The 18,343-nt window shown below is 40.3% G+C and overlaps 1 protein-coding gene across 7 annotated transcripts in view; it reads right to left on the bottom strand.

Moving 5' to 3' along the window:
• BIRC6 (baculoviral IAP repeat containing 6) overlaps positions 1-18,343 on the bottom strand; it is a 142,629-nt gene that overhangs the window by 11,053 nt on the left and 113,233 nt on the right. For all 7 annotated transcript variants that reach the window (XM_081187982.1, XM_081187984.1, XM_081187988.1 and 4 more), the window contains 4 exons: positions 8,460-8,670; positions 6,319-6,464; positions 4,171-4,281; positions 982-1,199 (listed from right to left, as the gene is read on the bottom strand). In XM_081187982.1, coding sequence (XP_081044108.1) covers positions 982-1,199; positions 4,171-4,281; positions 6,319-6,464; positions 8,460-8,670 — 686 coding nt within the window. The remainder of the gene's footprint in view (positions 1-981; positions 1,200-4,170; positions 4,282-6,318; positions 6,465-8,459; positions 8,671-18,343) is intronic.

Below are 18,343 nucleotides of genomic sequence, written 5' to 3'. Positions count from 1 at the left end.
TGTTTGTTGTGGGGGAGGAAGGGAAAGGAGAATGTTAGCCGCTTTGAGACTCCTTCGGGTAGTGATAAAGCGGGATATCAAATCCAAACTCTTCTTCTTCTTCTTCTTCTTCTTCTTCTTCTTCTTCTTCTTCTTCTTTAAAAAGAAAGGTCTGCACAAAAATCTATGTGTGTTTTTGCAAGGAATTGGGTATTATAAGCATTTTTTGTGCTCTCTTTTGCTTGTGGATTTTGAAGGATAGCTGTATTCGGTTTGCAGATTGGTTTTGGGAAGTGCAAATTAAGTGGGTCTGCATTTTTAATATGAACCAAACACATTTTCCCTCTGTCTCTAATTAGAACTGCATGTGTTCACTGGACCAGGTCTTATTCTAGAGAAATACCATTGACAAGTCCAATGCTATCTTGCATGTTTACTCCCTCAACAAAGACACAGCCCCTCATCCCATAAGCCACATGATCTCCTCCAGGACCCCCACTTCTTATAGGATTCTAGTGTCACACCTACACATGTTTCCCTCTCTCCTCCAACTTCGTTTCCTTGAATCAAAGAGTAGTAAACATCTAGCAAAGGGGGATAAGTATCAGGCAGCCAGTGGGCCAAATCTCACCTGCATACCTGTCAGCCAAGGAGTAAAAATAAAATAAAAGGCACAACAGAAACAGCAACTGTTGCAAGAAGACTTAGCAATAGGCTAATTTGGTAGGAAAGTTTATGTCCCTCCAGCCCCACCCCAGCTAAAGAGAACTTCTGGCAAAAAATAGGTGCTGACCAGGCTTTTAGAAAGATGCACTTTTTCAAATTTATCATCAGTGCCCTGGAAGTTTCTGAAGTGGAGGCGAGCAGGAGCAGTACATTAAAAAGTTCCCTCTCCTTCTCCAAGTCCCGTCGAAGCAGAATAAATCATGCAAAATAAGCATTAATGTGATTTAGACACATCAGAGACCTGCTGTTTTTGGAACACAAGTCTGATTTTTTTACCTTCATGATGTCTAGTCTCTCCTCATCACAGCGGACAAAGACACTGGATGAAGAGGAAAGAGGCAGCGATGTAGAAAGTGTTACAGCTTCTTGAGCAAGACGTCTGGCTCTGGCAGCACTGTTTGCATCACTAGCATTTTTCACCTGTGACATGTAGTGGTAATTTACTTTAAACACCAGTTTTCCATCGTCATCTTCTGAAACCATCTCAAAGGTATCTAAAGGAGTGAAAAGTAACATTTTAATTTATTAGAATATAATTAAATTGTATGAAGTATCAAAATTAATGGAAAAATCAGTCTGTATATAAATATTTCATTTTCCCCCTCCCCATAGCAACAAGCAATTCAATACAGTAAGATAAATAGGCAGACCCAAATACCTTCCCATTGTTAAAAAGATATGTAAGATACCTTGCTAGTCTTGCTAACACACACTATTATACTAAAATTATTCTAATTGGGCATCATTAAAGAGTCAATTGACAATAGTGTGAAACTGCATTATTGATAAATGATCATAGGAGAAAACAAAATTAACACATTATACTTTATGGACCAAAAGTACATCTCTAGGTCTCCTGAACTTATTTTCTGTCTCATTAGCAGAATTCAGCTTACCCGCTTGGCATGTATTTATGCAGTTTAACTGCAAACATCACTACTCTTCCTTACCCCAAATATACAAGCAAGATTTTTTACACAACACAAACCAAGCAGCACCTAACAGAGACCAAGCTGATATATGTGGAACATCTGAATACTCTAAAGGGGGGGGGGGATGTATCAGTTCTAAGCATCAGTATTATCATTAGCCATATGGAGCTTGTACAAGACAGGAAACGTAACCAAGCAGAGGACTTTCAGAAATAGGGTTACAAAACAAGGCTGGTTTAATTGCCACACAAACAATTGTTTACTTTCGTTATTATCCTTAGTTAATGTGAAAAATCAACTTTTCACTAGATGAAGCCCTTGAAGACCAAAACAAGCTAATATCATGATCCTTCTTAGACACTAACTAGTATCTTGGATAAACTCTAAAATACGGTCACTGGCTGATCATCTAGGACCTCCCAAAGCTACTGATAAATGCTGATTTTTAAATATTCTCTCCTTGAGAAAGACAGCCGCAGCATGACAAATCTGATGGATTATTTGAAGATTATCTCCAGCATCTATGGATTGGCTGCCACGTTTCCTCATAAATGACAGAGAGCAGTCTTACTGCAAAAACCAGGAAAAATTTACACATACCGACTTATTAACATGTTCTTCTTGGATCATAAACTACTTGCGCATTCTCTTTCAGCTTCAGGCTACGTAGAAAAATTGCTGATAATTTCCTAGAGATGTTAAGTGTCTTTGTTCTGTTTTCTAAGCAAGAATTAAGACTGCATACTACTTAACCTTCAAATAGTAAGTACTGGTTCTGTCTGGTTTGCCAGCTACAGCCATTCGTGGACAGAGATAGGCTGACCTGTAGTCCATGTACGGGTAATCTCAAGACTGGATTACTGCAATGTCCTCTATATAGGGTTGGTTCAGAAGCTCCAACTGGGGCAAAATGCAGCGGCCAGGCTTCTGAATTTTTTTTTTGGGGGGGGGCACATGGCTGGCAACATGTGACACCATTGTTAAAACATTGGCACTGGCTTCCCATCTACTACTGAACCAGGTTTAAGGTTCTTATAGGGTTGCCACCTGCACCAGAGGCTGAAATAGAGCCAGGGCCTGGGTTACCCGAGCTGCCACACTCACACCTTTTTTTTAACCCCAGAAACCCAGACATTTGCTTGAGATTGTAAAAATTCTCCCAGACGGACATGTAGACCCCCCCCCAGGTGGATATGTCCAGGATTTCCCAGATGTATGGCAACCCTACTATGCAAGTCCTGAATTACTTAGGTCCAGTGTACCTTAAAAGGTAAAGGTACCCCTGACTGTTAGGTCCAGTCGTGGACAACTCGGGGGTTGCAGCGCTCATCTTGCTCTATAGGCCGAGGGAGCCGGCGTTTGTCCACAGACAGCTTCCAGGTCATGTGGCCAGCATGACTAAGCCACTTCTGGCAAAACCAGAGCAGCGCACGGAAGCGCCGTTTACCTTCCTGCTGGAGCGATACCTATTTATCTACTTGCACTTTGACATGCTTTCAAACTGCTAGGTTGGCAGGAGCAGGGGCCGAGCAACGGGAGCTCACCCATCGCAGGGATTCGAACCGTCGACCTTCTGATCGGCAAGTCCTAGGCTCTGTGGTTTAGACCACAGCGCCACCAGCGTACCTTAAGGACTGCCTAAACTTTTATCCCCGGCTTGATCACAGAGACCATCTGCAGAGCTTTGCTGGTTATTGCTTAAAGTTGGCAAGGCATATCTGACAGCAACAAGCAATTGAGCCTTTAGTTCCTTCGGCCAATTCCTGTGAAATGCTCTGCCAATAGAGATTCAGCAGGTGCCTCTGTTTTAACCTTAAATGCCTGCTAAGAACTTTTCTATGCCACCAAGATTACGCAGGTAATTAAGAAAACATCTTTCTGTAGTTTATGGTGGCTGATGTTTTCTGATGTTATATTTTATAATTTTACATGGTTTCAATATATATAGGTATTCTTGTTGTAAACAGCTTTGATTTTTAAAGATTATATAATAAATATATAAATAAATGATGCACTAGCTTTCCAGAGATTTTGTACAGTGGAGTTACTAACACTTTTATGTTTAGATACATTTACATTCCTCTAGCTCCACAAACCTGGGGCCTCCTCTTCACTCAGAAGATGTTGTAGAACTCCAACTCCCACCAGTCCTAGCAAGCATGACCAATGGGCCAGGAATGAGGGGAGGTATCATTCAAAAACATATGAGGGCACTACATTGGCTAACCCTGGTCTAATTTGGCTTCTGAACCTAAGCAAATGTAACCAACAAATTTCTCTCTATTTGCTCTGCCTCCACTTTTTCTCATTTTTCATTCATCTGTAATTCATCCCCTGTGTAAAATTCTAAATTGTAAGCTTCCTAGGAAGGGAATCCATCTTCGTGTGTTCATATACACACTGAAGGCGTATAATATCTTCAATCTCTTACTCATGTTCATACACATAGTATGCAGGTTTTCCATTGTGACTTTGACGCCAGACATGCATTTTGTGTTTCAATACAGAAGGTTCAGACTGATTTTCAACTTACCAAACTGGAGCTTTTTCATTACAACCACATATTTTTCTTCAAGGGATCTTAAAACCGACAAGGGCTTGGGCTTCACGGCAGCTTTTTTAGAGTATTCAGCCAATTTTCTCTCTGTGTAAGAAAAAAATCATATTAAAGAAACCGCATAAACCAAAACTGATTTATATGAAATTTATCTCACAAGTTTCCCTTTGGTCAGGGGTTGGGAACCTCTGGCCTATGAGCAAATACTGGCTTGCCAAGGGTTTTATTTGACACATGAGGCTGTTTTTGCCAAACTATATCTGCCCACCGGCTGATGTTACTGATAATGTCAGCTGATTGGGAGCATGGAGGGCAGGGTTTAATCCTGCACTGAATGTGTTCCTGCTTCCAGCAGGGAACACAAATGTGCAGCCAAGGAAGCAATCTTTTCTGTCCCCACTCATCAGCTAATGAGCAGGTGTTAAAGCCCTTTGCAAAAGTGCTCTCTGAAATAGCTCTGTGCTTCTCTTTTAAGGAAGCAGGTGGTAGGGGAGAGGAGAAAACAGCCTGTGCAAATAGGCCTTTCCCCCCTCCCCCCAACTTCCTGACACCCACTTAAAGGAGAAGTGCAGGGCTGCTTCAGAGAGTACTTTGGCTAAGGGCTTTAAAACACCCCCCCACGCTTTTTGCAAAGGAGTTTCTGTTCCTTTCCGAGCACAATTCAAAGTGTTGGTGCTGACCTTTAAAGCCCTAAACAGCCTCGGCCCAGTATACCTGAAGGAGCGTCTCCACCCCCATTGTTCTGCCCGGACACTGAGGTCCAGCGCTGAGGGCCTTCTGGTGGTTCCCTCGCTACAAGAAGCCAAGTTACAGGGAACCAGGCAGAGGGCCTTCTCGGTAGTGGCACCCGCCCTGTGGAATGACCTCCTACCAGATTTCAAAGAGAACAGCAACTACCAAACTTTTAGAAGACATATGAAGGCAGCCCTGTTTAGGGAAGCTTTTAATGTTTAATAGGTTATTGTATTTTAGTGTTCTGTTGGAAGCCGCCCAGAGTGGCTGGGGAAACCCAGCCAGATTTTTTTTTGGGGGGGGGGTATAAACAATAAATAATAATAATAATAATAATAATAATAATAATAATAATAATAATAATAATAATAATAATTATTATTATTATTATTATTATTATTATTATTATTATCATTATTATTATTTATTATTATTCCTCTTTCAGCCTATAGAGGTTCAAGTGGGAGCTGTTTTAAAGCTCTTCACAAACAGCAAGAGGGCCTTGAAGCCACTGTGGGTTCCCAAGGTCCCTCCCACCTTCATAGTTGGCACACCTGTGGAGCAAAATCAAGATCTGACAACTTAACCTTATACCATGCTTAATTTGGATCCAACCTATTTTTGGTTTAGTTCCAATCCTACCATCAAAGTATTGATGAGGATGTTTTATAAGGAAAGGTTGTATGTGTCATTGACAAAAGCGTTTACAAGTTTTGCCTCAACTGCGTTATTCACCTTGGTATTGCCCTGTGGAACTTCCTACCATGGTAGCCCTGCTCAATGGTGGGAATTATAATTATACTGATATTTTTAAAGTAGTATAAATATTAAGAAACCAGTAGTTTTATCCATTTGCTTATATGTTTATTCTTGATGTGCCTCTTCCACAAGAGGTCTAGAGAGCAGCAGCAGGAGAACAAGCCTTTTTTTGTGGTGCCTCCCTGTTTGTTGAATTCTCTTCCCAGGGAGGTTTGCCTGGTGCCTTCGTTAAGTATCTTTTGGTGCCAGGCAAAAACATTCCTCTTCTCCTAGGCCTTTGGCTAATTAAACAAACGACGGCCTTTTAAACTGTGTGTGGTGGGGTTATTGCTTTTGTTTGTTACTATTTTTGTGGTTTCATATTGTAAACAGCTATGTGATCCTTGGATGAAGGTCAGTATAGAGGAGGAGGAGGAGCAGTAGTAGTAGTAGTAGTTGTTGTTCTTGTTGTTAATGCCCCTAATTAACCATTCTTATATCCTTTTGTTGAAAGTCAGGTTGCTTTTACAGTTTATGTAAATGTACATTTAGAGATTATTGTAATTAAGTGGTGTATATAAATTGGTCAGGTAAATAAATAGATAAATACTCCAGGTAGGTCTGCAGCAAAGATGTGCTGCTGACATTGTTTACCTTGGTTTGCCTGCCGCAAACTTGTTGTAGCAGCATAAACTATCTCAGCAGTCCTTTGGATATCTGGTACCAAAAGCGTCAGTCCCTCTGGCTCTTGATCTGAAGTATCTGACTTCACTCCAGTTTTAGTCTTGTCCTTTTTAGACCTACAAAATAAGAAATGACTAAGGTTTTAGGGAAAACTGTCAATGGAAATGCAGATTCCCTCTACTACCAATTGCTGTGTATTTGCCATTAAATATATAAAAAAATTAAAATTGTCCGGTAGTACCTTAGAGACCAACTAAGTTTGTTCATTAAATACAATGACTTTCCAGGTCAGCAAAAGTGTGTTTAATGTTAAGGGAATGGTGGAAAGTATAATGCCAATAGAAGAAATTCTTGGAGAATTTGGTTCAAGGTTCCTACTTAATCATCCTGGACAACTCAGAAGCCTCATTTACAATGCAGCAAGGTGCATATGCACAAGTGACTAGTCTTCTGGTATATCAAGGGAAACTAAAAAAAGAACCTGGTATGTGTCTAAAAACGAAATAAAAACTAAAACAAAATTATGTCTCACAAATTCTAGAAAAGTCAACCAGAATTTATAAAATGAAAACATTCTATAGCCAGCCAACAACATCCATTACATACAAACTTATAATCCATTATATTTTATTAGGTGCTCAATGAAACAATATTATTGTCTTGTTTGTTATTATGTTATGCATTTTTGTGTCTTTATATTCTAAACAGCCCTGTGATCCTTGGCTGTCGGGTGATATAGAACATATTGGAATTATAATTGTAAAATGCTTAGAACCTCCTTTTTTACATTCAGCTCAAAGCATGCTGCTTTTGATTTCAAATGGACAGCTTATTTTTCAGTTTACCTAAGCAGACTAAAACAGAACAAGCCCAACAGATTCTCCTCTAACCAAGCAGTTCCTAACCAAGTTGAACTTTAGGATACCCTATTCAAATTTCAGCTTTTAAAGCTGGAATGGGAAACCTTTTTGGCTATGTGAGCCTGATCTTTATCACATGTAGCCTTGCAGGTCAAATTTGATGGGTGAGGCCATCCACCTGTCAATAATTTGACATCACAATGACATTACAATACATGGAATTTTTTACTGCAAAAAAAATGTTGCTGGGACCTCTGGAGAAATCTCCAGTTTCTCAGTGGAAGACGAGTCTGGAAAATGGAGTGCAACTATAATTCTGCTGTTGCCAGGCACGTCTTCCATCAAGAAATGGTCTCAGATCAACAGTGTCAACCTTTGTCAACAGACCTAACAGCAAAATTGTGCATGTGTTATTTCAAAAGCCTGGCAGACCTTAGGTGTTTCTCATTTTACCATTTTATATATGAACTAGTAAAAAGCTATGCACTTGCTGCTCAACTTCGAGGCTCATAGTCATAGAAGATCTGGCTGCAGAGATTTACACGAGAGATTTACTGTACTTGGCCGGCCTGCAAGCAAACTTGGTGACTGCCAACTCTGGAAACCAAGGTATCAGGCAGAAGGGGCCTCTGGGATTACCTTCTAGTTAATAGTTGACGGTAAACACAACTTCCTGTCCAAGAGACTGGCAGTTTCTGAGAGGGCAAGGAACTCCTCTGGTCTAAAAAATCCAGTCTTCTAAACAAGAGGTGCTGTATCCTTGGTTAAATGCTGTCTTCTCAAACCTAGTACCCTGTAGATGTTGTTGGACTCCAGTTCCCATCTGCCCAGTCAGCATGAATAATAAACTGGGATGATGGGAGTTGGGAGTCCAATAATACCTGGAGAGTGCCAGGATGAGGAAGACTGGTTAAAAGACTGTTAGATGTTGACAGCTGTGAGAGAATTTTCATTAAAGATATGCCTTTCTTTGCATTTGATTTACAATACACCCAGGAAATACATACTGCAACCTGTGTTTAAGATAGGAAATAAACAATATATAGTTTAGTTGACAATGATGTGGTAAACCTGTGTCTTATCTATGTACAGGGAATTATTTTCCAAAAACAAGCATTTAATTCTGAGAATCCTAACTTGCAGTCAGAAGTGGTACAGCACAGATACAAGTTTCTAACCTTAGTGAGAACAGTTCTGAGTGAAAATGGCAACACATGGTATTCATAAAATTCTACGAGGTTAAGAAAATACCTCAGTCGGTTTGTATAAGTATCAACACACGTCTTCATTTTAGCCAACAGAGTTCCAACTGAAGTCTGGGACTCCAGTTGCTCTTCTTCCTCTTCTCCATTTTCCCCAGACAGAGGCAGCAACAATGGCACCATAGATGTGCATGAAGCAATAGCTCGGAGAAGCTCTAACAGAGCTCTGTACAGGGGAACATGCCTGGCCATATCCAAAACTAGGAAAGAGGAAAAACAACATGGTTAAAATTCCAACCAACTAGATAAATCCTATGCAGCAGAAATAGTTACCTATCATTATCTAAATTTCTTTCCTGCCCTTTTTCCCCAAAGGAACCTGGGGCAGGAAGTAACAAAATAACAAAACAATATATTTAAAAATAGAATCATATCTAGAAGTATCAGGAAAATTTGAAAACATTTAAAACCATTGAGAGCATCCAAACTTTTTGAGAACCTTAGTTCAAGGGTGCTTGCAAGTTGAATAGGCAATAGGTATAGTGACCTAGATCACAGGTAGCCACCAGAGTGCCCTCCAGATGACTACAACTCCAATCCTCCCTGACTATTGGCCATGCTGATAGGAGTTGGGAGTACACATAGCCAGAGGGCACCACCCTGGACTACAGTCCAGAGAAAACACAAGGACCAGCTTGAAGAACTGGATGTTCTCAAGTAGAAAGAAGTGATGATTAAGAAATGCAACGCTGGACAATACTGAACCATTTCCATTTAAAGAACAGAAGTGGCCATGCAGATTTATGATAAACATCAGGAAGCAATTCTCACGAAACTGTCTTCTATCAGAACATGCTGCTTAGGGACATTACAGATTTTTCTTCCTTGGAAATTCCCAAGATCAGGTTGGCCACACATGTACTATGCATTTGAGAACATAGGATGAAGTTAACAAGCAACAATTTTGGGAGTTCCTAACACAATCTTTGCTTGTAAATGAAATTCAGTTCAGGAACACCCCCCCCAAAAAAAAAAAATTTATCATAGTGAGTGGCAATATTTCCCTCTGCAGATGACAGTATAATCAAGACAAGGTAAGACAAAACAAAAGCAGTGGTCTTGGCCTAGAAACAAACAGTTCAACGGGGTGAAAGCCCATATGAGATGGTAGAATCATATGTTCCCAGAAAAGGCAAGCATGACAAACTAAAGAACGACCAGAGGGGGCTTGTTTCTCCTATCCAGCTATCTTCCAATCAAGCCTGAGCATGAAACTATTTGGTAGAATGAAGCAGCCAAGTTACGCATGGGCTTTCTGGCCCTCAAACACCATGAAGTGATCCAACACTTTGCTTCTGCACAAGGAGAACAGGCCTGGTTTTTTTATTCTGTTGTTATTTTTGGTTAAAATATTTGGAGGGATTGTTCAGTTGGGTTAATTATGGGCAACAACAAATCATGGCTTTATACTGTGCTCTGCTGCCACAAAACACATTTTCTGGCAACAAGTCATGGTTTGTTGTTGACTTCTGAACCATGGTTTCTTTTAATTATGGCTTGGAATTTTGTCTGAACCCAACAGCCTTGTTTAACCATGGCTTGTTTGGCCACCCCACCCTACCCTTACCATGGGAAGAACATCTGAAAACAAAACTATGGAGAAAGAATTCATGGCTTGCTTGCTGATCTGTATGTTTGTGGTTTATTAAACAGACTACAGTTAAAACAACCCATGGCTTAGTGTTATGTGGAAACATAATATGTATTCATGTTTTGGTTACTTTTTTAAAAAACAGAATACTACAGAAATATTATTTTGTTTTTTACTATTTAAAACAACATATTGCCAATATCATATCACATCATGCAGCAGGGATGGTGCATTATTCCTAACTATTGGCCATACCAGCTGGCTGAGACTGACAGAAGTTGGAGTCATACAATATCTGGAGAGCAGCTTCTTAGCTACTCATACCCTAAAGGCAAATTGTGCTCATTAGAAGACAATAAAATAATTTAAAATGACTATGAATCCCAATCTATCCATGTGCATATACAATTTCCTAAACCTTTACATGCCAGTGGAAGCAATGACCCTGTATCTACAGAAAGTATGAATAGTTACAATAGGACTGTTACTTCACATGAATAACCCACAGCTTCACACAAATAAGCTTTGTGAAAACATCTTAGAAGCAAACACACTGTTACATGAAACCTAGTTTTGCTAGATCTACAGCCACATTACGTACGTAAATACCAATTAAAATTAAGGTTAGCAGTATTAAATCTGAAATAAAGTACAAGGCATTGCAACATACAAAATTTTAAAAAGCAGATTAAACTTTATGTGAACAAAGAATCGCCAGTAATTTGAAGGGGTTGACAAAAACTGTAGTTAATATACTGTATTCAGAAATTAGAAAGTCGTCTATATCCCTAGAGAAAGGCAATGATCAAATTCAAAATATGGAAAGGTAAATTAGTTCCTAACACCATTTTTTAGCTGGACAGAAAAGCCTAACCACCTCCATTTTCAAGAAGGGCTGAATCCGTCAGTAGCACTTCCTATTTTATTAGTACATTTGATCTTGAAGTCATCTGTTTCACTATGAAAAGGGTTGGCAATTTTTTTGGAGCAGTGTGCACATTTCAAACTTCAAGACAGCATTGTTGGCACCAATAGCTGCCATGGGGACATAACACAACATTTCACTTAGACACTGAACAGGAATTGGTACATGGATATAGCTTGTCTGGTGTCATGACCTGTGCAGTACCCTCTGCTGAAGAGACTACAAGTCAAGGTGTTTCTTCTTCTTTGTTTATAAAAACACATAAACAAATGAAATTTAGCAGAGAAAGCACTTGAACCGGCAATTCAAATACTGGTAATTTTAAAAAGCAATGGATCTTGACCTAATGCTAAATTCTCTTTATGTGCAGTCTAAGGTAAATGGTCTCTGATGAACAAAGTCTCCTAAGAACGAGGACAAAGCAGAATTGCTCACTAGAATTAATTTTTCTATTTTGTGTTACAGTGGTGCCCCGCAAGACGAATGCCTCGCAAGACGGAAAACCCACTAGACGAAAGGGTTTTCCGTTTTGGAGGAGCTTCGCAAAACGAATTTCCTATGGGCTTGCTTCGCAAGACGAAAATGTCTTGCGAGTTCCTGCAGGGTTTTTTTCCTCCCCCCCCCTTTTCCCAAGCCGCTAAGCCGCTTATCAGCTGATCCTAAGCCGCTTAACAGCTGATCCGCTAAGCCGCTTATCAGCTGATGCGCTAAGCCGCTTAACAGCTGATCCGCTAAGCCGCTTATCAGCTGATCCGCTAAGCCGCTAAACCGCTTATCAGCTGATCCGCTAAAACCGCTAAGCCGCTAATAGTGCTAATCTGCTAAGCCGCTAATGGGCTTGCTTCGCAAGACGAAAAAACCGCAAGACGAAGAGACTCGCGGAACAGATTCTTTTCGTCTTGCAAGGCAGCACTGTACTTTGGGGGGAAAAATCATCATCATCATCATTTTATTTGTATGCCAGCTTTCCATAGTTGAAACTATGCTCAAGCCGGCTTACAACAGGACAAGATTTACATAATTACAAACATAACAGAAGTCATAAACAATAAATAAAACACATCAAAAAGTGCACAACCAAATGTAAACAATTTCCACATAAATCATAAGATCTAAAACTAAAGATACAACAATAATATCAGTTAACACCCACAAGCTCTCTCAACCTCCCATAAACAATACTCCAGCCCAAGAATCTGTTCAGCAGCCTCAGCTTTTGTAGCTGGAGTCAGTCAGCGCTCCACTCTCCCAAGCTGGATGGGAAAAGGCCAGCAAGGCAGGGTGCAGGTCTTCCAGGGATCACAGCCAAGATGCTCTCATTTAAAACAACACAGATAAAAATTAAAAACAATTTAAAAGAGGAGCCCTCTCTGCTGAGCAGCCGCCACAGTCCTTGTGAAGCCTATCAAGCCCTGTCCCAAGCCAGGTGGAGAGAGGCAAGGACAGGGCCCTTCATGCGCTCAGCAGGCAGTCCTCCTGGGCGGCGGCAGCAGCAGCAAGAGCGGCAGTCCTTAAGAGCCTTCCGGTGATGTAGGTTAGACTGAAAGAGAATGACTGGCCAAAGGTCACCCATGAACCTTCATCTCTGAGTGGGGATTTGAACCTAAGCCTCCCAGGCCTTGTCGAGCACTCCAGTCACTGCACCACATTGCCTTGTTGAGTGAAATGGTTGAAGTAAATGCACAGGAAAGCTGCCCATAAACGTGCAATTTTCTAGAAATAAAGTTCTAGAAAGCATTAAAACTAGGCAAATCTTACTCCTTGTTGATAGTTCTTCCTGTCACTAAAAAGGTAAAGGTAAAGGACCCCTGACAAGTCTAGCCGCAGACGACTCTGGGGTTGCGGCGCTCATCTCGCTTTACTGGCCAAGGAAGCCGACGTTTGTCTGCAGTTTTTCCGGGTCATGTGGCCAGCATGACTAAGCCGCTTCTGGTGAAACCAGAGCAGCACACGGAAATGCCGTTTATCTTCCCGCTGGAGCGGTACCTATTTATCTACTTGCACTTTTGGCGTGCTTTTGAACTGATAGGTTGGCAGGAGCAGGGACTGAGCAATGGGAGCTCACCCCATCGCAGGGATTCGAACCGCCGACCTTCTGATCGGCAAACCCAAGAGACTCAGTGGTTTAGTGCCACTCACATCCCTAGGACACCTTTATTTGGCAATATGAAATCTGTCTTCATTTTCTTTATACTTGCCCTTGAAAGAAGAAAACACATTGTGACTACAGTTGATAGCCTGCTGTGTGCTGCTTCATGCCCTTTGGAAACGGGTAAGTCCTTCTAAACTTTTTTTCATTCTATTTACATGTGATTTATTATACATTTTAAATTACATGAGGCTGTTCATTTCCAAGATACTGTTTCTGTTTGAATCATTATTGCTAACTGACAGCTCCCTAAGATAAACATAGCATCCCTGTCCACATCTGTTGCTTGCTAATCTGTCTCCTTCTTCACGGTTCAGCCTTGCTACACCAGCAAATGTCATAATGAAAACCGTGCTGGATTGATACTCAGGCTTCAGAAGCAAGACAGCTCTCAAGAACTCAGGGTTCTCAATGTCAATTCTGCCGTGATCCAGATTCACAGTCACCTTTCTCGCTTCCTGCTTTTAGACTATTTAATTAATGCTGATTTATGGCACAAAATCTGGCCTTTAGATACACATTCATTTGAGGTGCATAATTAGAATGCTATGTGAAAGCAACTCTTTATTAAATGCAGTTACAAAATTCAGGAGACACAAACTAAATATATATTTAAAAAAAAACACTTTAAGGCACATAAAACGTACATAATTTTAAAAACACCACATCACTCAAGCCCTAACACTAAGTGGTGCTTATTTTATTAACTTTTACCTGCTTACACAGGGGAAGCAGTGATTGTGGCTCAGCACATAGTGGGCACTAAATAAATGGCAAGAACTAGTACCAAACTAGTGTTTAACATTGGTCTTTTTGTCCAATAAGGGGGCTTTTTGTCACATGGGGCTGGTTTGCACAATTTGTAGTACATAATGCTGCAGCATGGTTGATGACATGCGACACCCCGTCAGCATGTAACACCTCTGCTGAGAGATCTGCACAGGTTGCAAATTTGCTATTGTTGGTATATAAAGCCCTCAATGGCTTCAGACTTTTCCAGTTAGATTTAGGAATGACTCAAATGACATTCCTAGATTCTTCAAGATTAAAACTAGGGCCTGTATCCAATAAAGTGATCACATTCATGCAATAGCTTCTGTTTACGCAAGGAACATTCTGTCCCTTTCCTTGCTCTATGTGTCCTTGCAAATCTGTCCTGGATTTCCCCAGAAGCCTCCAGAACATTTTTTTTTGGGGGGGAGGGGGTATGTCTGTGCAGAGGGATGAGTCCAATTGTTCAAGCAGAAGTTCTTCCACAAGCATAAGAACTTTCCTGCATACAAGCTGATCGTTTCCTAAAAGTTCATATGTAAAGTATTCCCAAAACCAGGAAGTAAGCTGCTGCCAGAAACATGGGAAATCATTCATATTCTATGCAGTAATATACCTTGAATGAAGCCAGCCAAACTTTGCTTGGAACTACCAAAAATCTCAATCAGTGGGCTTGTCTGTATGTGTCTTTCCATAAGGAGAGACCCTGGGGGCAGTGAGCTGGTTAATGTGAAAGGATGTCAGCCATAAGAATGTGCCTTCTTTTCTGACCTGTGTCAGCTTTAGTAGAATGCTGCATTGCTTATTTCACACAAACACATCTCAGCTATATCCATACGCCTGAATATGCAAAGCAAGCAAAAATCAGTGCCTGTGAATACTACTATTGTTATTTATTACCTGCCCTAAGGTCCCAGGGCAGGTTACAACAATTAAAACACAACATTAATATTAAAACACAATACAGTGGTACCTCGGGTTAAGAACTTAATTCGTTCCGGAGGTCCATTCTTAACCTGAAACTGTTCTTAACCTGAAGCACCACTTTAGCTAATGGGGCCTCCTGCTGCCGCCGCACCGCAACTGCACGATTTCTGTTCTCATTCTGAAGCAAAGTTCTTAACCTGAGGTACTATTTCTGGGTTAGCGGAGTCTATAACCTGAATAGTCTGCAACCTGAAACATTTGTAACCCGAGGTACCACTGTATTTAAAACAACATAAAATTACAAAAATGAGGTGGGTCCCAAAAATACACATCTCAAGTGTCAAAAGCCAGGGTGATCAGGTGCCATCTTCAACAACAGCTGAAAGCTGTATAATGGAATTGCAAGGTGCACCTCTGTAGGAAGGGAGTTCCACAACTCAGTTGTTCTAGCACTGCTACACAGAATCCAAGCCCACACAAAACACAGCATTCATTGAAAAACAGCACATTCATTAATATCATGGAATTTTATTCTCTCTAAAGTCTAACAATTTAGCTGGAGGGATGGAGGAAGAGGTTGGAAAACAGCCTTAACCAATACAAAATAAAAATCTGAACAGCCTGTCTGCTGGAAAAAAATTATCTAGATGGTAGATATAGCAGTTCATGCAAATGGCTCCTTTCTTGTCCTCCATAGCACAGTACCATGGCAATTTAAGGTTTTTACAAACTTCAGTTTAACTCCCACCATGAGGCATCAGTGTACATAGTATTTTTATTTCACTATAGAAATATATATATATATTTAAAGAGCTTTAGTATCTTACAAAGCTTACATTCAGGAACTGAAGATAATAAAGAAGTTGGGCCGAAGCTACACATTACCTGATATAATAAAAATAGTTTGTACACAGTTATTTCCTCATTCACTGTGGGATTGACAGTACATTTAATCTTGGGTATTTATACTAGTTTTGACAAAAGTATATTAAAGATATCAGTAAGAACAGGAACAGTGCTTTCAACAATACATCAGAAGAAGACATCTCTAAACATAACTATTCTTTTGCTCTCCTGAACATTCCAGGAGACTCCAAACTAAGAATAACCAAGCCTAATGGACCATGAAATAGATAATATTGAGCAGCTCTAAATTCTTTTTCCAAACCATTTAACATAGCTTAATTGGCTACAGATGACAATAAAAAACCCTTTTATACCACTGAAATGTATATTCTCAAAGAACAGGATGAACAGAGCATATGGAACCAAAATGGAAAATAAGGCAAACAATGGCTATCATGCAGTATCACCTATTATACTAACCCCCCCAAAAAAAAATCCAAAAACAAACAACAACAACAACAAACCAAACAAAAAAACAAAAAAACATACAAGAGACAGAATTGATGGGAAATTAAGTCAAAAAAATAATTCTCACACCTTCTAGCAGCTACACTGGGTGTTGAAACCTGTTTTCTTCTATTCACTATTCCACTCATGACTCACAACCAACTCATAAATTATAAACTAGATTATAATGTGAAATAAGCAGATGCTGCCCAAACCCACATCAGAAATCTTTTTCTGCCCCAATACAGGACTTTCTGAACTTCCTTGCTCCAACTACATGTAACTGTAATAACTGGCTGTGGATGTTTTATAAATGAAAAAAAGAAAAAAAAATGACTTCACAACACGAGGCAAGTTGGGACTATGGGGTACCATTTCCAGTGGCAGCCCGTATACATTCACTGTGATGTCAAGTTTGACGTAAAGAGTGTAAAGTGAATTCTTCCTGCGATGAATGCATTGTTCCCCATCTTTATATTTTTTTAACTCAATCCAGTTCCTGTACCACATTATGAAGTGTCGCTATACTATTTATTCATGCAGATTTAATTCCCACCTTTTTATCATTTAGGTATTGAAGGCAACTTTGAAACAAGTTAAATGAAGTTTGCAGTCTCAGCAAGGGAGAGATTCCAAGGCAAAACTTTCACCCTAGAACAATGCAACACACTTCTCCACCCTACACCCAGGTTCTGGTCTCCTTGGCTAATGTAGCCTCCTCCTGTGTGGATTCTAATAGCCATCAGGTTAGCTTTCTGAGGGAAGAGATGTGGGGCAAGAGCAGCCCTGTCCTCCTGAGCTGGATGCTGTCACCTGCTCTGGCTCCAGGATGCGTGCCAGGAGGGACTGCTATTTATCAAGGGTCACCCAGAACTGCCAATATTTGCTGCTCTTCTAGGTGGCAAGAAATCTACATGAACAGAACTGTATAGCTGCTCCCTCCTATTTCTTTTTCCTTGTTTTGTCACATCTTTAGATTGTGAGCCCAAGAACGGGGGCCACCACAATATTGATTTTTCTATGCGGCTCTGAGAGCCTTTTTGCATAAAGCTATAAAAGAGCTGGATATAAATGTCATAAATAAAAGCAAAAAACACTTAAGTGCTACCCACCCACCCAATAAAATCCAGAGCCGCTAATAATCTGGGGTCAGGTTTCATGGCTGCTCCTGAATTTCAGTCAAAGCAGCAGGCATCGCACAGGGATGTTTTGAAAAATCCCCACACCGCATTTTGAAAAATCGCGGCTGGTTTTCGCAATACAAAAGCACCCCACAAACGTTGAGGTGTGCTATTTCTGAGAATTTCGGGAGAACTGGTTGACATTAGAGGCACTCTTTATGCCTCAATTGTGTATACTGTCAGTGTGTTGGAAGAGGTTTGAAAGAGCAGATGGGGAACCTGGTCAAGTGCCCTAATTCACTCTTTCATAGTCTTTCCCGCTTGTACTGTCAAGCCTGCACAGGGAAATCTTTGGGGAGGAAATTCAGGGTGCAAAGGAAGTTTAGAATTTTACACCAACCTATGAAATTAACAGAACCACCACTTTTGTGGAGAAGTAAAAGGCCTCCCAGAATTGGGGGTGGGGTTAACCTTGGAAGGTCACTAGATTCTACAGAATTCATACAACTATAGCAAACAGTCACCTATCCAACACAAGGCAATGCTTTGGATGAGGCTTTTAAACAGAAAAAAATTCTCAAAAACCTGAATGCTGTTTAACGGAATGTTGCACATCTCCGTCAACATTGCTCTAAGAATAATACAACCAGCCTCATCTGAAAACCATTTTTGAGTGAATGAAGTATGAAATGAAAAGAGATTGGTTTCTTTGTAAGTCTCTGTTCCTCAAGTGCCAAAAGGCATAAGCATCACAATCCATGCTTACCAAAGCAAACAAAACAAAAATAAAGTTAGGCATTCATTCCTAATACTACAAAAATACAAAAAAAAAGTGCTATGCAGCACAAAGCAAAGAAAATCTCCACAGAGCATCTTTCTGGAGCAACTGTGCCATCCACTGAATACTATGTGATAACTTCAGTCATTCTTGAGGACTTCATAGTCATGAACCAATAATGCTAATGAGCCTGAAACCTTTAGAGTCTGTTAGCTAATTAGATCCCTGAAAATCCCATTAACACGCCAAAGATTTAAA

Source organism: Podarcis bocagei, assembly GCF_964188305.1.
Source record: "Podarcis bocagei genome assembly, chromosome: 3".
In the NCBI taxonomy this organism is placed as follows: Eukaryota; Metazoa; Chordata; class Lepidosauria; order Squamata; family Lacertidae; genus Podarcis; species Podarcis bocagei.
The sequence above is the reverse complement of the archived record's forward strand: the minus strand, read 5'-3'. Positions and strand labels throughout refer to the sequence as shown.